The following is a 22,847-nucleotide window of genomic DNA, read 5'->3' on the forward strand; positions in this document are numbered from 1 at the left end:
GTATTTTCTTTCTTTATTTGCTAAATTAAAATGTAAGATTTTGAAACTCGCAATCAACTTCCGTTTTTAATCAAACTGGACAACCAAACTATTCCACGCGTTTCCAAACAACGTCTTATTATGGCAATTTGAAATTATAATAATGCATACATACAGAAATATATAAACACAATATGAAAAATATAAAACCTTATATCTTTCACGAAGGATTCGTTACATTTTGTATCTTTGATTTCTGAAGTGTATCAGTTTATTGTTAATATCTACATTTATGTGAACTATTTACTTTTAATATTTATATTTTCTTAGTTTTTTTGTTGATTTTATGTTGTTACAAGCCCGTGTATTTATTTATGACACGTTTTAATCTTCTTTATTTGAATGAATTCAAATTCCTCGTAACCCCAACATGCGTCCACGTTTGGCCAGCAGGTTCATGTCATGCGACATGCATCTCCGGGTGGTTGTAAGTGATAAGGAATATTGCCTTGTGTTTCAACGGTAAACACTGGCGAATCAATGGCTGCCCGCTGGTTATGCAGGTAGGATGGACACTCTGTTAAAATCCTGTTTAATGAGTAATGTCTGTACATGCTTATATCTTTGTTTATATAACACCAACTTGCACTATTGTGATCTCTTAAAGAGATTCGCTACTGCTATCAGCACTGTCTTTGTGTGCTTTAAAGGGACTCAATAGCGGCCAGCTATACAAGCGGATTATTTCCAGCGATTTGTGTCGTTTTAAACTCAACTACTACGTTTACAGCAGATCCGTTGACGTTATTGTGCATAAAAGATGAAACCACTTTGTGTTGTAGAAGGGAGCTCACAATTTGACTTCCCCGTGTTATTGTTTTCATAAAAAATTAAAAGGGAGGTGGGTCAGTCCTTTCCGTGTTATTTAAATAAGACGCACATTTGGTTGCGTATGAGATTGTTTTATAGGTTGGTCGCGTGAAAACGGTCAAGTTAAAGATTTGACAGTAGCAGAGCCCCCTCCCGGTGTGAGGAATGGTCTCCCCAATATATGAGCCCTTAAAGGAAGGAGGGGAGGGGCAGGAATGCAGTCCACAACGATGTGATGCTGCTCCTGCTGCTCTCTGACACTGCAACTCTACGACTCAGAAATTACTGGAGTGTTACCACGCGGAGTATTTCAGGAGCGAAGCTGATGGAAACGGAGCTCGCGAGACATGTGCGCGAACGTTTTCAGCGCGTTGAAAAGGTGAGACACATCCTGCGCATCTCAGAAGGTGGTGTGACATGGTTGGGTCGCGTCGCGTCGCATCGGATAGGGTTGGCAGGTGTTCAGAAGCAATAAAAATGTCCTTCGGTGGTGGTTTCAGTCATGCAAATGCAGGGATGGAGTGAAATTGTTTTGGTGAGGTATGCACAGTATATGTTAATATACTTTACAGATATAATGCACTATTCCTGTTGGCACAGTTGGTGATAATGAGACGTGCATTGCATACAGCTGCCATGAACAGAAGACAATTGTAGTTTATCCCGCCAGTAACATCAGCATCAAAGCTGCTGTGGATAGTTCCAGAATCTGAGCTCCCTCCCCATAATGTTGATGATGAAGTTTTAAAGGAATAGTTCACCCAGAAAGAAAAAGCCTGTCATTTTTTTTCTCACCCTCATGTCATTTCGAAACCTTATGCTATTGTTCTTTCTGTAGAACACATAGTGACATTTTGAAGAACCTTTGTGTTGCTCTTATCCTAAAATTTCTGTTCTTAGTGACAATGCCTGTCAAGTTCTTTAAAGGACTAAACACCATGAAAGTAATCCATATGACTTATGACATATTCTTGGTCTAAAGTCATTTTTGTGGATTTGTGTGAGGAGCAGACCAAAATTTAAGTCTTAATTCACTGAAAATCATTCTCTCCGCTGCAGCTCTCAAGTCTTGTTCTCCATCCAACACATTCAAACTGGCTTGCACTCATTCAATTACGAAACAGAAACCAATTAACACTGATAAATAAAATAAAAAAGGTTCAGTGAACGGGAATAATGTTGTAAATAGCAACTTAAAGGCATAGGCCTAGTTCACCCAAAAATTAAAATTCGCTCATCATTTACTCACCCTAATGCCATTCTAGATGTGCATGACTTTCTTCTGCTGAACACAAACAAGGATGTTTTGAAGAATGTTTGTATGTTGGTCCTCACAATGCAAGTGAATGGTGACCAAAACTTTGAAGCTCCAAAAGCACATAAAGGCAGCATAACAGTAATCCATATGACTCCAGTGATTTAATCCATATCTTCAAAAGTGATATGATAGATGTTGGTGAGAAACAGATCAATATTTAAGTCCTTTGTAATGATAATTTATCATCCCTCCCCAGTAGGTGGCAATATGTAATACTTTTCTGCTGCATTTGTACTTTTTGGTGTTCTTCAGTTTTGGTCAACATTCACTTACAAAGCTGAGATATTCTTCTAAAAATCTTTGTTTGTGTTTTGCAGAAGAAAGAAAGTCATACACATCTGGGATGGCATGAGTGTGAGTAAATGATGAGAGAAATTATAATCTTTGGTGAACTATCCCTTTCATACTGTACACACTAATATTGCAAGGGGTCATTCTTACTGTGTAGGTCCTTCTACTAAAAAGTACTAGACACCGCGCCACAAATAGAGCAGAAAGCAGGTGTCTCGAAACATGTTTTAAGAGTTCTTTTTAACTTGATGGCATCTAAAAAAACAAAAGCAAAAAACAGTGAGACTTGAAGCCGTCCAAAATGTGCATGTTTACATAGGAAAATGCATGAATGGACACACAAACATGGGTGTGAATGTCCTCTAAGGCTTGAAAACACTGAAAATATAGCGCTGACATCATATGGACTGCCTTTTGTGGTGCTTTTATGGTGCAGTTTTTTTTTTCATGGTCATTAATGAACTGTCATTGTATGGAAGAGCCGTGTGAAGAGTCTTCAAAAAGAGTGTGTTCCATGGAATAATAACTGCTAATGGGTTTAGAATGATACGAGGTTGAGTAAGTAAGTAACTAGCCAAACCAAAAAAAGTGCTTGTTGATCTTTGACCATGATGTGGGAGATTTCCATGAACTGTGAAGGAAACAGTGACTCATTTAGCAGTACCCACTGATAAGCTTTGGCATGGATGGCATTTTGTCTGCTTCGCCCCACCCAAATATCATAATCCAAAGCTTTTGTGCTGAGCCGATGTGTGCTTGCTACCCTATAATCAGAGATGTTTCTGTGCAGGAAGAAGGAAAGTAGGTGGAACATCTGGACAGAAGATAGTACTGACTCATCCTTAGCTGACCCTGCCCTCCTCCCTCTCCTATAATCACAGAATGATGCCAATTGAATGTTGTACTATTGCTCAGTTGTGGGAAGCAGAAATTCAACAAGCTAGATAAACTATTCATAAGTTATCTTAAACATGTCTGTGTGTTTCTCACTCTCAGCACCATGTTCAAGGAATATCTTTAAGGTTAAACATGATGTAGCAATATCTTAGACTTTTTTAGATCAAACAGATGATGCATTTTGCTGAGGGACTCTTGGTGTGTAGTGAATATTTAAGGTGATAACAGTTTGCTTATACAGGGTTCCCACAATCATAAAAAACCTGGAAATATTAAAGGGATATTTCACCCAAAAATGAAAATTCTCTCATAATTTACTCACCCTCATACCATCGCAGATGTGTATGACTTTCTTTCTTCTGCAGAACACAAACAACAATTTTTAGAAGAATATTTCAGCTCTGTGGGTCCATAAAGTGGAATTGAATGGTGACCAGAACTTTTAAGCATCAAAAAGCACATAAAGGCAGCATAAAAGTAATCCATAAGTGAGTGACAGATCAATATTTAAAACTTTCTTAACTATTAATCTTCACTTCCGTACAGATCTCCTATGTGCATCCACAAGAGGGTCGAGTTCATGTGGTATTTCACTTCAAGTTTGAGTGTTGGTATGTTCATACAAGAAATTATGCATGCAAAAAGCAATACGAATGCACATTGTTGTTTACAACAGAGGAATAGGAACAAATTTGGATCTGTTTCTTTAAAAATTAATAAAAATTAAATACTGAAGAAGAAAAAAAATTGTGTGAACGTGCTTATCCTGGATGCCTTAACCTGCAGAAGATCAATAGTTTTAAAAAGTAATGAATATAAAGTAAATAAGTAATACATATAGATTTCTCTCCCACACCTATCATATTTCTTGTGAAGACTGGAGTCATATGGATTTCCTCTATGCTGCCTTGTGTCATTTTTGGAGCTTCAAAGTTCTGGCCATCATTCATTTGCATTGTATGGACCCACAGATCTGAAATATTCTTCTAAAAATCTTTGTTTGTGTTCAGCAGAAGAAAGTCAAACACATCTGGGATCGCATGAGTGAGTAAATGATGGAAAAAAAAAATCATTTGTTGGTGAACTGTTCCTTTAAGGCTTTTTAGATTTGTGTTTGCCAGTCTTGGAAAAGTCAAAGTAAATAAAATCTTTAAAGTAAATTAAAAGTCGAAGCTGTTCAAATATTTAATTGGCTGCTATAATCATTTAATTGACACTGTCATTAATAATCTTCCTCATGAAGGTCTGGCTGTTCATTCTAAGGGATCAACTATCAAAGCATAAATGTTATACTTTTTTTATACAATTAGGGCCTATATGAAATTTTCACTCAACGATCCGTTGAGGTGGGACTTCTTTTCTTTGTGGATGAACCTATGGCTATGCAACGCATTATTTTCATGCACTTGTGTCATGTAAAGTTGATCGGTCAAAATTATGTTCTGTGGTAAATGACATCATCTGTGGCAATCTTAAAGGATTACTCTGGGTTCAGTGCAAGGTAAGCTCAATCGACAGGATTTGTGGCATTGTGTTGATTACCACAAAAATGTATTTAGACTTGTCCCGCCAAAAATCGAGGTTGAGGCACTTACAATTGAAGTGAATGGGGACAATTTCTGGAGGGTTTAAAACTCATGTATTATTTGAGCTGTAAAGTTGTTTAAATTCACTTTAAAAAATGTCAGTAATTTTAACAGTAAAATACTGTAAAAATGCTGCAGAAATAAAATGTTAATTGATTAACGAATATTAACTGTACAATATACAGTAATTTTTTTAATATGTTTTAAAAGACAATATAGTAGTTTTTACAATCAAATATTTAAAAAATTAAATGTGAAAAGTAACACATTTATAGTTAAATTTACATTGTTTAAAAAGAGAGTACATGTACTTTTTACAGTAAATTATTGTTAAAATTACAGTAAATAAAACGTAATCGGGCATTCCCAGAATTCCCTTTAATTTCATTATATTTGATGAGAATAGTTATGTTTCATCTTTTTATTTAGTGCTTTTTTGTAATTACTACAGTAATTAACAATACATTATAAAGTTTCAGAAGGCTAATATCAAGTTTATGAAATTTCTTTGCTGTAAATGTAACAGAATAATTTTTTTTTTTTTTTACAGTGACAGCGTGGTCATGTAAATGTTTAAACTGTAAAATTTACAGGTTGTTCATTTTTATTGTATTTTTTACATAATTATTCTGGCAACCACATTTGCTAGTTTTTTGTTTTGTTGTAAAACAACAGGATTTGTTGTCAGTGTTGTGTCATTTAGGGTTTGTTGACATTACATCGTCATGGCAATGAAGCTGTAAAATTGGCTGTAAGTTTACACAAAAAAGGTTAGTAAGCAATTAAATCACAATAAAATCATGTTTACACGCATATTCTTTATGTCATATGGCGTTACTTCAGAAACTGAGTGTTTTAACATAAAAAAAATTGGCCCTCATTCACTTCCATTGTAAGTGCTTCACTCAAACCAAGATGTTTTGAAATGTAATCAATATTATGGCTCAAATGCTGTCAATTGTGCTTAACTTGTACTAAACCCAGAAAATATCTTTGTTGTTTTTTAACCCTGATCATTGAAGATACTGGAATGTTGTTATTTTTTAAATAACGATCTCATATGCTACACTTGACTTGAAATCTTAGCTATCAATTGCTTTCCCTGACACCATGTTGAGAAATGCTTTACATCAAGCGAGTGTGCAAATGGGCACTCTCCCTTTAAGGACCATGACTATGACCTATCTGTGACATCACAGGCATTTCCCTGGGGAATAGCAGCAGCAGCAGCAGTTGGCTGCCAATAAAACATTTTCTAAGGACTTTAATCTGCAGAGGTAAGGTAGCGGTGATTGGGCTGTGTTCAGTGAAGTGAGTTTGCTCGTAAGGACACTTTATTTCCCACTGGACATCCCCTCTGCAGGGCATTTAAGTCCTGTTGGTCTACACTTTGACTTACAGTATATATCATCTGCTAGTCAGATTGTGCCACTTTTTATGGCGATGTGTAGGACTACTTTAACAATGTTATTGTTAATGGTTAATTTAATGTGTGGAACTGTTTGCTCTCAAACGTCAGCCTTGCGTCATGACATAACTTGCTAGGAAATGACGTAAGTCGTTTTTGGGATGCAGTCAAAATCAGTCAGACAGAAGCATGTCCCTGCTGCAATGGCTCTGCTACCAAAAGTAAATTACTGTAAATGAGTAATGAATGAATTACTTCTGAATTTCAGTAACATCAGGAATGAATTGTCATTGAAATACTTGAAAGATTGTTGTTAATTTCTACTTCTTTTATTAAGGGCTTGTCACCCTGAGTTTGTTTGTCATTCGTTGTGAGAGTTTTCGATCCTGTGGTGGCACTCTGTGTCATGTTTGGTTATTGTTCTTTTCATGATGGGTGTAGTTGGAAACGTTTGGCGTAGTCAGTCTTAGTCATTGCAGCTGTGTAACACATACAGTGTAGCCTTTGCTCACTTGCATCCAGTACAAATCCTCTTTCCTGCATTCCTCGCAGACTCAACAGTTTTTTTTAATCTTGCCACATTCAGCAAACATACAAAGTACTGAGAGTTAGAAATGTGGATCATATAATTTTTCTGTTCTTATTTTTTGTTTGTCACATCACTTCTGTTGCTATTACATGTATGTTGGCTTTGCAAAGCCAATACAGTGTTATTCTATAATTTCTTTCTGACTCTGAACTTTCATGCTGCAGTATATCCACCAAAGTCGCCACAGTCCTTGATTATTGTGCTGTTACTTTTCTAAATGATCAGTCTTACAGTTTATCCACAGCAGATGATCAGAAATCCCATTGAAAATGTCTAACTGTAATTTATCCTAAAGCTTTTAAAATTGTAAAACTACATTGAAGAAACTTGGCACAGTGCTTCAGGTGGTTCTGACTTGGTACACTTCATTTTTTCTCACTGATCAGCCTTGCAAATTTTCCTTAATGGACAAACAAGAATTCTAAAAAGTATTGTAAAAGTTCATGATTGTTCATTATTTCAAAATCCAACTGTCAAACAGTTGTTAGAATATAAACACACACAAGGGTTTTAATGTGCGAGACTCTGAAAAAGCAGCGAGACGTAGCGCAACAATTAAAAAGTGGGCAGATGGACCAAAAGCATGTTTATTCTGTCTGTCTGTATGTACTGTAAGTATGGAGTAACTACCTTCAAAGTTCAAGAGTATTATTTTGTTATTTTGTTTGTTTGTTTACTTTCATATCAGCATCAAAGTTTATTCTGACAAACTTTACTTATCTAGTTAATGTAAAATCTTACTTTACTACTAGTGCTTCTTCTTAGTATGAGTCATTTTTATTTTCCACGGCTTGAACTTATAAACTGCTTTTATTTTTATTCCATATCGCGTCAAATAGTTCTCACTTTTTCACTCTTTCTGTCAGCCTGTTTGGGAAACCATTTGATGGTGGGAAGAGGACAATGGATCATGGCAATCAGCAGCCACAGACCCAACAGATGCCAGGAGCTTTTCCAGGACCATATCCAGGGCCCTTCCCAAGTTATGGAGGGCCCCAGGGACCTTACCCTGGCCAGCACCCTGCCTTGAGACGGCTGGATGAAGTGCAGAAGGAGATTTCCAGTCTGGGTCCCCAGGTGTGCTCTTTCAGTGGCCTACAGAATGACAGAGAATACAAACGACTGGAGCGAGAGCTAACCAGACTACTACTGGAGGTCGATAAGGTCAGAAACACTGTTACAGGGTTACACTGTTAACACTGTATCACGTTCAGTGTCTTTGTTACATTACGTCATTTTGTTGGTCGATTCTTGCTCACTCGCGTCCTTATGGAGTGTGTGCATGAGCAGCAGGGAGCTGCCTGCAGTTCAGTTAACGGCCACAAGTGTCAATAATATCAAAGGTTTCTGAAACTTACATACTGCACCTTTAACATTTCAATGATGATGTTCGGTTTCAACAAATTGCACCCTGGATATATCGTAATCTGATTGTATTGACACAGCCCTACTGATGCTAACACAGCCCCTTTTCAGAAATGTTGTTCAGATATCTTTAGACATTACACGTCAGATTCAACCAATGTTTGGCAATGTGATTGAGTTCTATGTTTACATGGGACTTTTTATTGTGTGGCTGTGTGTGTGACTGAACAGGCATGCTGTTATTTTGATGGACACATCTAATTGTGTTATGAATTATGTTATTTCCGAAGATTCAGTTCAGTTGATGAAAACAGAGAAAAGTTATTCAAGCAATTAGCTGTAAGAAGCCATGCATTTCACTTATTTTACCAAAGTGAAGGGGAGTTCTTAGGAACAACAAGAAGTGGAGTTAACCTAAAATCACTGAAATGCACAGCCTTGTCTGGCTGATTGCTTTCATTAAAAAGTGGCAACCCCAATATGATAAAAGACTCAATAAATTGTTAAATTTTTGTGTAAATGTCATAGCAGCATATCAACTTAATAGTCAACTAATGTGCTGTCACAGTTATTGCTACAAAATTGCTTTTTAAACGTATCTCATTCAAACAAAATTTCCATTCGAAATTTGCATATAAAAATACCACAGTATGTTTTCAACTTTGATAAAGTCTGTACCTATTTAATGCTAAAGTGTGGTTCTTTTTTGAATTTGGGGTGGGGCTGTTTGTTTGATCAATGGCAGTTGGAGAGAGTTTATTTTGCAACTCTGTTTGGTGGCGCTAGTGCCGCAGAAATTACACACTTCAGATTTAATGTGTGTTTGCATGAAATAACTTGAATAGTAAAGCATTGGAATGTTATGGGTATATTAGGTCACATTATCGTAATACTACCTTAGGTAAGATAATACGTTTTGTTTCCTGATCCAGGTGGAGACAGAGGGCCGGCCGGAGCTCCAGCAGCCTCGGAAGCGTGCAGCAGGAGAGGTGGAGGGTTTGCTTCGGTACTTGGAAGGCAACGCTACGCATCCATCACGGCTGGCTATTGAGGAGCTGACCCAGAAGGCACAGAGGTTGCTTAACGAGGGAGTTGTGTTGCCCTTCCGGCAGGGCCAGGCTCTAGATGCGTTTGAGATCAGTGAGGAGCTGGTAGAGGCTGTGCAGGATGTGGCCATGAAGCTGGCTCAAGTGAAGACAGGTGGGAGCATACCGCTCCGGAAGGCCCGTTACAAGGCACTGACCCGGATCTGTGCTGTACAAGAATTACTAGAGGGTCGTGTACGTACTCATACTCTGGCACTGCCGCTGTCCAATGACACACATGAGGCCGTGCAGCGTATCAACCAAGTCATGGCGCAGGTGAGTAATATTGCAGAAAAAATATTCATCTTTAAAGGGGTAATATGGGGAATCAAGGTTTCCATGATCTTTTGAGATTAAAGTGTTATTCTTTGAAAACATACTGGAAAATGTATTGCTCACAACTGAAGTTTAATTTAAACAAGGTCGCTGATCATTTCACTCTGATCAGAACAGTTTATGCAGGGAATTTCAGCATTATATTTACATGTGAAAGAGACATTTCTTTAAGTCTATATCATTCTAAGGGTCAGAGAAAGTAATTGTTAAAACTGATTTATGACAGTGTTTGGCATAAATCTTGATAAAGAAAAGCTTAAATGAATGAATCTCATGTAGGTGAGTAGTGCCCGGTGCCAGGAAGTGGCTCTGCTGATGGGTCTCAGTGGACGTGACAGCTGTACCCACCTTGCACGAATCCTTACAGAGCTCCTGGTGGAACTGGATGCTCTGGATGTGTCTAGTAACGCTGCTGTCAGGAATTACAGAAAACAAGTTGTGGAGGAGATCAATGGCCTTCTGAAACATCTAGACCTGGAGGGAGAGGGAGAGGACACACGGAGGTAACACTAAATACATATATGATCACAAACTAAAACATATTACCCCATTGAAATTATGTTTTGTAATTGTTAGAACCAGTCAACAAAGTCATTCTTATGTTAAGCTTTATGCTAAGTTTTAAAAGAAGAGCTCATCCAAAAATTTAAATTATGTCTTTATTTACTCGTCCCCATTTATTTTCAAACCCATTTGCTATTGTTTTTTTTCTGTGGAATGCAAAAGATTTTTCTTTTCAAGCAAACCTTCATGCAACTCTTCCATGCAACAGTTCACCACATCTGTTAAACTCCAAAAAGGACAAATCCTTCCTCACAAAGTATAGCTTTGTAGATGTGTGAGAAACGGATCAGCTCAGTGATGTCATACAATGGCAGTTTATGGTGACCACCTATTCAAGTTTTAAGAAGGGTGCAAAAGTAATAATTCAAAAGTCTAATAAATTATTGTATGCATCTCATGCCTTGTTCTGAAGGCATATGATCAGGTTTGGTGAGAAACAAACTGAAATCTATTGTATTATTTAGTGAAAATGCTTACCGATCGTTGCTGTCCTGTGCACGTTCATGAGACTGTACAAGAGCAACAGTTACACTGCCCCCCGCTCGTGAGATGAGGCGTGCAAGAAAAACTTCTGTTTATCTAAAAACGGGTCCGCCACAGCGATTAAAACAACAGAACATAACACAGCTGCACACAAACCAGAGTACAGAACCTATTAAACATATCTGAAGAGTTTAAAGTTGATGAGGAGATACATTTCTATGCCCAGCCTTATTTGTTTGAACCGGAGTGATCGAAAATGAAACAGGGCTGATGCAGCCAGACAAACACAGTCAGAAGCTACAGTCAGACAGAAAGTACTGGAGACCACAGTGTGTTGGATGTTTAGCTGAAAGTGAGATATCCAAAATGGAAGAACAGGTTACAAAGGCTGAGGGCACTGTATGTCTTCTCTATTCTGAACCAATGTGTATTTGTGACAGACCTCTGAGTGAAGAGAGTGAAAACACAGCAGAACAGTCAGCAAGTGTTTCACCCTCGGCCAAAATCAAGATGTTTTTAGTCGAATAGTCAGATGTTGGCTTGAATAAACTGTTATGAGAAAGATTTTGGATCGGTGCCAGTTCATAGCAGATGGGGCTTCACAATGCGACCCTACAAATAGAAGCCAAGCGTACCGTCGCTTGTCACTGTTAGGACAAAAACTCTGATTGACATAGAAAAGATACCTTTTATCGCGTGTCATTTGGCATCCGGTTAGGACAACTCTTCCATCTCTCTGTTGATTTCAGAGTACTCTGGATCAAACTAATAAGGCTGGGCATAGAATTGCATGTCCTTTTCGACTTTAAACTCTTCAGACATGTTTTGTAAGTCTGTTTTGTGGTTTTTGTGCAGCTGTGTTGTGTTTTATGTTGTTAATATTGCTGAAGGTCCAGCTGAAGCAAAACAAAGCGGTTTCTCGCTTGAAAATCTTAAAAACAATCTCCCTTTGTGTTCCATGGAAAAAATGACAACATAACGATTTGGAGCAACATAAAGGTGACTAAAAGACCATAATTTAGTTTTGGGTGAACTATTCCTTTTATGAACTCTAGTAAAAAGGAGGTAGCTGTTAATTTTACAGTGTTGGGTATGGTATATAGGGATGCACCAATACCATTTTTTCTCTCCCAATCCTATTCCAGTATCTGCGCTCTCTGTATCTACCAACAGCGATCACAATCCGATATCAGTGTTGTATGTTACTTAATCAGTTTAGAGCATCTATACTTCACTGTGTGGAAGTAATTTGAAATACTCTTTTGCATGTAAAGAAGCAAACCTCTAACTACACATCATCTTTATATAATGTATTTTAAAAAAAAAAACTATAAAAAAAAATTGTGTAGTCAACTTTTAGAAAAACGTTATTGTTATCTACTGGATAATGCAGTAATTCCAGTAAAAGTCTTCAGTAGAAAAAAAGCCAGTTCTCTTTACAAATTTTTCTTTTAGATTGTATCTGGACTGGGTCTTCATGGTTTCAGATCTTTTTTTTCTTGTAAAAGGATATCAGTCCACTTTTCAATCACAGTAATTTTTTGGAACCCATTCAAATTAATTATTATTTTTATTTACTAATTATTAGAATATTTTTACAAAAATAATATATTTCAGTCTTTCTTAAATTTAAAACCCTCTGGCTTTTATTTTGGCAGTCGAAACACTCCAGGAAGACTTGAGTTTGAAGGCTAGTTCATGGTATTTGAATTACATTTTCTTTCAAAATCTGGTGAAATGCTCCTCAGTCTTTCGTATGTTTTTCATACAGTATTCATGAGACTTTGAATAAAATGCCATGCCACGTGGACCACTTTTATTGTGATTTGTATGGTTTTTTTTTTTATGTAATTTTTTGAGCACACAGTATCGGATTTGGATCGGGCTCCTTGGACCCAGGTAACGGATTGGCATACGTATTTCCAGTCAAATTTCAAGGCAATAACAAGATTCCGGTATCGTATTCACCCAATGCAAAAGTGTCGAGAGTTGTAGCAAACATTCTTCATTCTAAAATAAAGCGATTGATCACAACAAATGTGATTTTATTTAGTAAAAGTAAAAAAAAATTCTCACTAATGAGCTCCAAATGTGTAAATACCTTTGATTTAAGCTTTCAGAACGGCCGAGCACTGCTGTCCCGTTGTGTAAGGCTTCCTCTGTGGGCAAAGTACATTAAATTACATACAGCGAATGTACAGTGATTTACAAGTAAGAAATACAACAACACAAGTGATTAATGTCAAAGAGAGCACAAACAATCACCAGAAGATGATGTTAGGGACAGTCCGTTGCTCATCTGAGGTTTTAGCGCCATCCGCAAGGCGACGAAACATCGCTGAGAACACTACACACAGTACTGATTTTTAATTTAATTTAAAAATGTGAGATTACACATGAGTAAAGCACCATGTTCTTCTGAGAGAGAGAAAAAAAACTTACAGTTGTGGATTAATTCATTTGTTTTTATTCATATCATCTGTAATATCACACCACAATATTCATAAATAACAGTGATACAATAGCATAATTGGTAACTATTTACAATGAGGTTACATTTGTTAACATTAGTCAGCAACATTAGTTAACATGAACTAACAATGAACAATACTATTACAGCATTTATTAATCTTAGTTCATGTTAATTGAACATGTACTAATAGATTTAAATAAATATGAAATATTAACATTAACAATGATTAAAAATGCAGTAAAAATATATGATACCTAATGTATTAACTAATGCTCACAAATGTAACCTTATTTAATCTATTTATTGAGTCAAATTATTGTGTCATTGTTAACTCCCTTTTGTTTTTTGCTTTTTTATTTATTTATTTTTTTTTTAAATAAAAAGTTCACTTCCATTATTATAATAATGGAAATTATACTGCATAAATACAATAAAATAAACTAATATTGACCACTGTTAGACAAATTGTATGGTTAAAGTAAGAGTCACTATGTTAAGAAATATATGATCGTACACTCCAGCATTTGCTGTGAAGCTGGAGGATCATCAATTGTCATATTATATTAATGTATAATATCACAGGGATATACTTTATCTAGCAAAATTAATTAGAATAATCGCATGAGTAATACAGTCTGAAACAGGGACCTTGCTGAGCCAGTGCTGGCATAGCTTGGGAATATCACTGTGGTCAATATAACTTAAAATACACCATTGTTAAACCCTTTCTTCTTTTTACTGGATGGAGCAACAGCTCCATGTCTCAATGTCCAATGGACATTGTCCACTGTCATGTGAAAGTATTTTTTCCCTGAGTTGTCTTGACAGCGTAGAAAGAAATGGTTTCTGGTGCTGCGCTGGATGTAAGTGCGCCCCGTCAAACAAAACGCGGAATTGACCATGGGTTGAGTCCATTGTAGGGGAATTTGAGTTCTTTTACTTTTTTTCTTATATTTCCCCCATCTATGTGTAAACTAAATTTATTATACCTACAGGTATGATCTAGCGCAGAATGACTCAATTCGTGAAATTGAGGCAATTAGGGGGCGTGTCTCAGTGCTGCGGGAGGAGATCCTTCGGCATGGTGGTGCAGGACAGGGGACAGAGCTACAAGGTCTCCTCACTCACCTGGATCAAGTGGATACGGGCCGTAACCCCTGCATTCGGGAGGCACGCCGCAGGGCTGTATTGGAAGTTCAGGCCCTCATCACCTACCTAGAACTGTGGGAAGCCCTCGGGCGTCGTAACCCGGGACCAGATGAGCCCCCATCGCATGCTGCCGTGTGGCGTGTTTTAGCCAGCCTGTGTGACCTGCATGGTCAGGTGTTGGGCTTTGATGGAAAGAGAGCTGACAAGAGTTACATGTTACTGGAAGAGCTACTGACCAAACAACTTCTGGCTCTTGATGCTGTGGACCCTCAGGGCGACCAGGGGACAAAAGTTGCCCGGAAGCAAGCTGTTAAACATGCCCAGAATATCCTTAGTTACCTGGATATGAAGACAGATGAATGGGAGTACTGAGAGACAGAAAATACTGCAGAATTGGAGAGAATTTCCTGAATAAAGAGCAGCAAGAAAGTGTTTTTTTGCCTTGTGTATGACCTATCATTTCACGATATAGCAGATCCGGGGATGTAGGCCATGGGCAAAATTTGTATTAATTTGTATATAAAAGACTTGGTGTTTTAGCAAGACTGTTACTCGTGATTCACTGCGGCTGGTGTATTTGTTGGTCCTTTGCAGGTATCTGAAAACAGCCTTTCTTCTGGCAGAAGGAAACCCAGTTTCTACTGCACACAATGCATTGTTTTCATGACAATATTAATTCCATGATCTTTTCAGTTGAATCTGCTATTGATTGGTGTGATGTGGTGCTAAACCCTGTTTTGCTGCCATACTTTTCTTCCTGCTGTACCACATGCCTGTGTGGAGGACATTGTTGTGAATTTCAGTCTTCTTTTTTTTTGCTGCGTGGACACATCAGCTCTTTATTCCTGTCCAGTTAGAGCCATTAAGGAGCATATTTGCTTCTGTTATGGACAAAACAGGTTCAAACATTCAATTGCCGGTAATCACCCATAATGGAAAATGAGGTCCTAGCTTAGGGTTTATAGGTTTAATTTCTTCTCTTAATGGCGCTTTCAGAGCCTGGGCTCCTCCTAGTACAGTTATGAGCCAAATGTAAACAACAGCTGACCCTAGTTGTGGGAACCACAATATTTTCAAAGTTCCTGCATATACTTTATATATATATATATATATATATGAATATATAAGTTTTCCAGTTGACATCGAAATAAACATTGAATTCAACTTAAAGGATGTCTTTTTCATATGAGAGAAAAGAAATGGGAGATAGAAAAGCTGATTAACTATATAGCTGGAAATATCAATCAATTTACTAACCCTATTTTCCAGTTTTGTCAGATTTATAAGGGAGGGGGCCAAAACTGTAGTGAGACATTAAGATGTTTCCTCTCGGTAATGATATAGAGGACAAAAAAATAGAAACTAATTCACGTGTTTGTTTTTTTTTTTGTCTTCATTATTTGTTTTTGCTCTTGGGGAAAGAGTGTCTCTGAAAGCCACCAGGGAATAGCAGAGATTGAATGTGTGTGGCTAATTTGGTCTTGAGAGGGTTCAAAGTGGACAGGGGCATTCTAGGACATTTTCATTGGAGCAGTATAGAAAGACAGCAAGCTATCAAACAAGCACTCAAAACTCTGGCTATGTTCACAGTTGAATGTGAACCAAATCTGATTTTATCCCTCACATGTGACACAGATCTGTGTTTTGGATGACTGTAAGAACATCAATAGTCATACTGAACCTGACATTTTCAATTGTGATTGGGTCACTTTCATATGGGGAAATAAATTGGATGTGTATCTTTATTTGCAATATGACTTCACCATGATCAGTCAGGTCATAATTCAGGCCTTTTTTCCCTCCATGTTTTCATAAATATAACTCGACATTCATTATATTTGCACATTTGATTTATGCTTGAATCATAATTAAAAATGTATGAATTGCACTATATGCAGTATTACACAGAAAGTAATGAAAATATACAATATTAATTGAATGATGTGGCACTTGCTTTTAACTGTAACAATTAGTGATCAACCAATATGGGGTGTATGGATGTTGCTAGAATTTGGAACTGACACTTTTGTTATTTGGTCAAGCTGGCATGAATATGGCCAATACTGGTAATCTGAAAATGCTCAAAATATCAGCCAGTATTTATTAGTCTCACTAGTAATAAAAGAAAGTGAAAATACAAATTAAAATTTTCAAGGAATCAACTCTTACTTCATTTATTTAAAATATAGGTTACAGTAAGACACAATGGAAGGAAATGGGCCAGCCCATAAATGCTCAAATACACACTGTTTTAAAAGTATTAAATATTATGTCAACATTATTTTAGTGTGATAAAACCACTTACCAACCTTATCAGTTAAGTTATATCCGATATTGCAACTTTGTAGACATGATGACGTAATGCCAGTGAACACTGTAATCTGGAAAATGCCGTAACGCTCTTAAATTCCTGTAAAACACTAAAATCATGTTAAGATGTATAATTATTGCTTTTGTGGCAGTACTTTTGAAACAATGTGTATTTTAAAGTTAATTTACTGGCCACATTCACTTCCATTGTAAATGCTTTTTGTTTTGTTTTTTGTAAATGGTGTCAATATTTCTTTTCTGGTGGTAATCAACATCAATTGAACTTAAGTTGCATTGAACCTGGACCATTTAGATTTAACATTTTTAGATTTAGATTTAAGAATGAAAGTACAAAGTTGTTTTAAAGGGATAGTTCACCCAAAAATGAAAATTCTCTAATAATTTACTCACCCTCATGCCATCCCAGATGTGTACGACTTACTTTCTTCTGCAGAACACAAATGAAGATTTTTAGAAGAATATCTCAGCTCTGTAGCTCCATAAAAGAATGGGTGCCAAAATTTTGACACTCTAGAAATCCCATAAAGGCATCATAAATGTAATCCTTAAGATTCCAGTGTTTTAATATTAAATAAATATATTTAGAAGTATTAAATATTCTCACCCACTCCTATCATATCACTTCTGAAGATATGGATTTAACCACTGAAGTCTAATGGACCAATTTTATGCTGACTTATGTGATTTTTGGAGTGTCAAAATTTTGGCCCCATTCACTTGCATGGTATGAACCTACAACGCTGAAATATTCTTCTAAAAATCTTTATTTGAGTTCAGCAGATGAAAGAAACTCATGCACATCTGGGATGGCACGAGGGAGTGTAAAGAGTAAATTATGAGAGAATTTTAATTTTGGGTAAACTATCCCTTTTAATTTTATATCATAACAAAACATATCAAATTACGTGATATTATGAAATTTGTTGATGAAGTTATGATGTCAGTGCAGGTTGTTTTATGCATGCAGGCCAGTTTAGGGGTGTCACCTATTCAGAAGTGTCCATGGGTACCACATTTATGTGGAGAACTTCACAAAACATCTGATTTGACCAGAAAGTCAGAATTGGGTTCTCTTGCTTGTGTTGTGAACGTAGCTTCTGCCTTTCCTCGTCTCTCTTTCTGCACTCCCCAACACTGTTCTCCTAGAAAAGTCTGTTAAAACCCACAGAGACTGTTCTCTGGACTAACTTACTTGGTTAAAAACCGCAAGAGTATCCTGTTGCTCTGTTTAAACATGTATCACAGAGTCTGCGTTCTGACAGGTGATTGCTATACACCACTGCCAACAATATCAGTGACCACAAAGTATTGGACACTTTAGCCATGCTTAAAAATGTATGAATGCATCTGCACTGTACAACAAATTATCAAAGAAATTGGCATTTATCTTTAAGATTTAATCGTTTAAGATTAAAGTTATAAAACAAAATAAATATAGTTCAAAATTAATACAAAGTTATTGTTAAAATAAATACAAAAATGTTCATTATTCAGACACTTACTCATTGTCAAACATAAGTGAATTGTGTCCATAGTAAATGTGATGAACTACACCTGTGGTTACTCTGCTTGAACACCTGTGTGAACTAAATACATCCATAAAAAATCACAATGGCACAAGTTTTTTGAAAGTAATTACAAAAATGGCTCAGAAAAGTGAAGTTAGCTCTGAGAAAAGGTCTTGAATAATTTGTTTGCAGTTGCTATTTGATATTTTGGATCTAATGCATTGACATTTATACATGTTAAGTGTGACTTAAGGGTCTGATTACTTTTTGGGGCTACTGCATATCAAGCTGGTCATCTAGGTATTTGATGTTTATTTTGGCTATGTCCCAATTGTTTTGTACCTAAAATTATCCGGATAAGAGCACATCCAGCGAGTGAAGAAGAGTATTATCAGCAGGTGTGAAGCAACACCAGAACACCAGAAACCTGGTTGCGCTTGGATTAGATGCAAACACTCTTATCAGAGGACACTGTGTTTGAAAGAGAACAGTAAAGACAGAGGATCCAGAAGTGATGAGTGGTGCTGAAGCTTTGAAAACACAAAAAGACATGTAGAAGAGAGCTAGAGGAAGCAAGAGGTCATGGTCATGAAGGATCAGTCCAGACTCGGTCATGAGATGGTTTTACTTGACAGAGTCCGCTGCAGTGGGTTGCTCATCACCACTGGCAGTTCAGCTGAGGTGTCTTCATCAGTCAAGGTGAAAATGTACACTCCAGCAGCACTTTTAGACACAATGCTAGGCGTCGGTGTAGTCCATCTGTACCACATACAGATAACAGATATGTGTGATCATTAGCAATTTCTCTGAAGAGAATGTGCAACCAGACTTATAATGTTTGCGATGTCGTTTTTCCTCCACAACGCACATTAGCCACATACGCAATGCAGTTGTCATTCCTTCTCTGAGAACTTAATGTCATTCTGTACATACAGAGTTCTGCTATTTCAGTCATGAGAATTCTGAATAAATTAAAGGTGTTGTAATGGATTTGACTAGTTGGTAGGTTTGGTCTTGGTGGACTAGATCTGTTGTAGATTAAGTACAAACACTTGCTACTGCTAGAATATACATAGACATGTTGTGTTGAGCATATAGGACATGCTGCTGCACAATTAGACGTGCATACAATCCCTGTGAGGCAGATGAAGACCAGTGGTGCTGGGGAGGAGGAGGGTTTCAAAGAGAAAACATGTAGCGTGCTGCAGGGAAACCGACTTACCTGCAAACAACTGAGGCATTTTAAATGTTAAACAAAGAGAGAGGATGCAAGTTGAATGGCAAACATATTTCATATCAAAGGACCTTTCAGTAGCACAATGCAAGCTGACTGGCTAACAGATTATAGTATGTAAAATAACCTGTCAACTTCAGGGCCATACAGTATGCAAGGCAATTGGCTAACAGATTACCTATTCCATGGCTTGCATCATGTAGAGTTTATGGTGTTTTCAAATCTGGCACTTTTGGAGCATTTGTTTTGGATCATGGTGCATTTTCTCCCTTAGTTCGGTTTGCTTGTGCATATATGAACATAACAACAGCACAAGCATCCACACCAAAACAATCGGTCCGAGACCACCTGGACGAAATAGTCAGTTCGCTTGTTATAAGAATGCAATCTGACCCAACAGACCAAATCCGTATTATAACTAGAAACATACCTGATGAATCTGTGGGGAGGAAATCTGTAGGTCAGCACATCATTGTAATTCAGAATCAAAACGTGGATGGAGATTTGTTTTGGCGACTATATTATATATAATAATTGCACTTTTTAAGAAAGTGGTTTAATAATAAATTTTAGTATGACCGTTTCTTCTGATAGCAGCAGAATAGACACAGGCAGATTGGCATTAGCAACTTTTTGACAGATAAAAAACAATAAAGGAAACAATTTCGGAGACATTAAATAAATCTGTCACATCAGTTGATTGGAACCATCATTACGTGTCTTCACTCTTTCTGCTCTCTTCATGTGTGTGAGAGAGAAAGAGAGCTCCCTGACTATGAGAACGGGTACTTTTCAATGCAGAAATAAAATAAAAGTAACTAATGACGGATAAAAATGTCCATGAGAAAATGTTACAACTCATATACCGAGTGTCGGACAATGTTTATTTGTAGCGCAAATCATTCTGTACCTTGCAGTGATGTTTTGCAAAACCGTGACAAACAATACTCAAACATTTGTGTGGATGAAACGTTTTTATAGGTATATCATATGAACCTTTATATCGATGTGTGTTGTTAAATCCCATAATAGGGCACAAACATTTTGACCAATGAGGGTTTGCTCACATTGTGAAATCAAACCAAACCAAGAAAATGCAACATTGTAGCAATTTTAGCCCCTGTCAAACAAGCTACAGATCTAAAAATGCCTCAGAATCATTTATGGGATTGACAATTGCAATTTATGTCTGAATTTACTCTTGAAAAATTCAGCTAGTGACAAATAAAAACAATTAACGAAATTATATTTTGGATACAGAAAATAAAGCCTTTATTTTAGGGCCATTAAGATTTTTTGTATTGTGAAATGTTTTACTGGACACATTTCCTCATTACCGTAATGCATCCAGACATTTTACTTCTACTATCCCCATTGTTTTTATTGATGATTTGCATTAGTAAATCAGTATTATAGTAATTAAAATAATGCCTTTGGACCATGTTTTATATTATTATTATTATTATTATTAATTATTATTTTTCATAACAGTGAAAAGTAAATGCAGTTCCAAGGAAGTACTATTATGATGACTAAATACAATTTAAATGTTGCGGTAATGAAGATATTATAATAAACATATTTTTTCGCATTGCAGTAATGAGAATTGGAGGGGTAAAATGTGTGTAACTGTCATGAAAATAATAGTGCAATGTAAAAAAAATCAGAATGGCCCTATACAAAGGTGTCATTTTCTATAGGCTAAATATATATATATATATTTTTTTTTTATATTGTTGGTTTTTTGTTTTGTGTGTGAAGTATAATAGGACCAGGTTGCTTTCATGAAAGTAGAATCAGCTATTAAGATTAAATACACATTATAACAAAACAGAAAATCACAGCTGCAAGACACCAAAACATGGCTATGCTTAATATGTCAACCATCGTAATTTCCGGAGTGACTACTTTATTCCGTACAAAATCTGTACAATAAATAAAGGGATTCACTCCTGTATTTAATTGCAGTTGTCACATTGCAGTGTGTACATGTCCATAGTATTGCCTTTGATAGGGGCATTATGCAAGTAGACATGGCTTAATCCAAATTCTCTTTAATAAATTAAAATACATTTTCACACTTGATATACAGTGTAAATTGACTTTATTGTTTCTACTCTCCAGATTACAATAGCTGCCAGATCTTTTATCTCGCAACAGCTCTATATCTTCCGTGAGATGTGGTATATCCTAGTCATACTGCTCTCAGTGAAGCAACCTCCATGATTACAACTGCAAATCAAATCAATTCCAGTTGTTGGATGATCGCAATTTATGGCAATTACAGGTCAAACAAGTCATCTAAACTTTTTTCTTTCTTTGTTTCTATACAGAAAATGAGTATTATATTGATTGTATGACAGAATATGAGAAACTTTTCAAACTGTTAGTCTTGTTATATCTGTTATAGATCCTGAATGTTGGCTTTGAGAACATGTTCACAACTTCACATTTTATATTGCTTTAGAGTGTAGTCTTGCGTATATGCAACTGTATTGCACCTTTTTCATCCTTTTTATATTTTGCATATGCCAATTGAAGTCTCTATTAGTAGTGGCATGTCTGATGTTTAAAAGCTTTCAGAATTGCAATTCGTCAGGTGTATCGCTGGAAAATTAGAGGAATTTTGGCCTTCTTCCCCTTGCAAAACTCAAGTTTATCAAACGAATACAAACACAAAGCCCATGATACAACACCTGCAAGATTTAGAATGTATTAACGAATGTCCACCTTTTTTTCAATACCAAAGTTGATACTGTCCTGTTTTTAACTTCCATTAGCTTTATAAGCATTGCAAATCAGCAACTACAAACCAGAAAAAAAGGAAAGCTTAAAGGGATAGTTCACCCAAAATGAAGATTCTTTTATCCCCCTGATGTCATTCCAAACCAGTATGACTTTTTGAAGACTGTTGACGCTGCTCTATTTTTCTCTCTGCCTAACATCTCTTACCATTTTCCATGGAAAAAAGACAGGGTTTGGAACAACTTGGGGTGAGTAAATGATGACAGAATATCCATTTTTGGATGAATTATCCCTTTATAACTCTCAGTTCTACCTGAAAGCTTTTGGTTTTCCTTATCTGACAATATGTCTGAAAGAATGTGTTTTTGTGGTCTAAATGTGTCATGCTATTTATAAAATGTTCATGCATTGAACTGATTTAGTGTCTGTTCATTGTGCCAGGCTTACTGTTTGTGTATATTGTCGGGATTATGCTTGTTTGAAAAAGCACATTAAGTTAGGGTTAACTGTTGTGTGAATGCTTTGGTCAGTGTGGCTGTTTGATATTTACATGTGTACATTGTTAAATAAAAGATGTTGATCTGAAAATAACTTATGTTTGTGCCAAGGTATTAATTATGGCCTGAGATCTTACAA

The 22,847-nt window shown here is 36.5% G+C and overlaps 1 protein-coding gene across 2 annotated transcripts; it reads left to right on the forward strand.

Annotated features, from left to right (window-relative positions):
- Positions 1-443: 443 nt before the first annotated feature.
- On the forward strand, positions 444-17,003 carry bag5 (BCL2 associated athanogene 5). 2 transcript variants are annotated; one of them, XM_052090453.1, is made up of 5 exons: positions 444-542; positions 7,805-8,102; positions 9,236-9,664; positions 10,004-10,227; positions 14,240-17,003. In XM_052090453.1, exons 1-5 carry the CDS (start codon positions 520-522, stop codon positions 14,763-14,765), a joined length of 1,500 nt encoding a protein of 499 aa, XP_051946413.1. In that variant the 5' UTR covers positions 444-519; the 3' UTR covers positions 14,766-17,003. The 2 variants fall into 2 exon arrangements, with proteins under 2 accessions (XP_051946413.1, XP_051946412.1); XM_052090452.1 differs by lacking the exon at positions 444-542 and adding an exon at positions 1,086-1,228.
- The last annotated feature ends 5,844 nt before the right edge of the window (positions 17,004-22,847 follow it).

This window comes from Xyrauchen texanus, chromosome 24, assembly GCF_025860055.1.
Source record: "Xyrauchen texanus isolate HMW12.3.18 chromosome 24, RBS_HiC_50CHRs, whole genome shotgun sequence".
NCBI lineage: Eukaryota > Metazoa > Chordata > Actinopteri > Cypriniformes > Catostomidae > Xyrauchen > Xyrauchen texanus.

Coding starts and splice junctions, on each gene's coding strand:
- bag5 (XM_052090452.1), top strand. CDS start 1,197: ATGTGCGCGAACGTTTTCAGCGCGTTGAAAAG. Junction 1,229..7,804: donor GTTTTCAGCGCGTTGAAAAG/GTGAGACACATC, acceptor TCTTTCTGTCAG/CCTGTTTGGGAAACCATTTG. Junction 10,228..14,239: donor GAGGGAGAGGACACACGGAG/GTAACACTAAAT, acceptor TTATACCTACAG/GTATGATCTAGCGCAGAATG.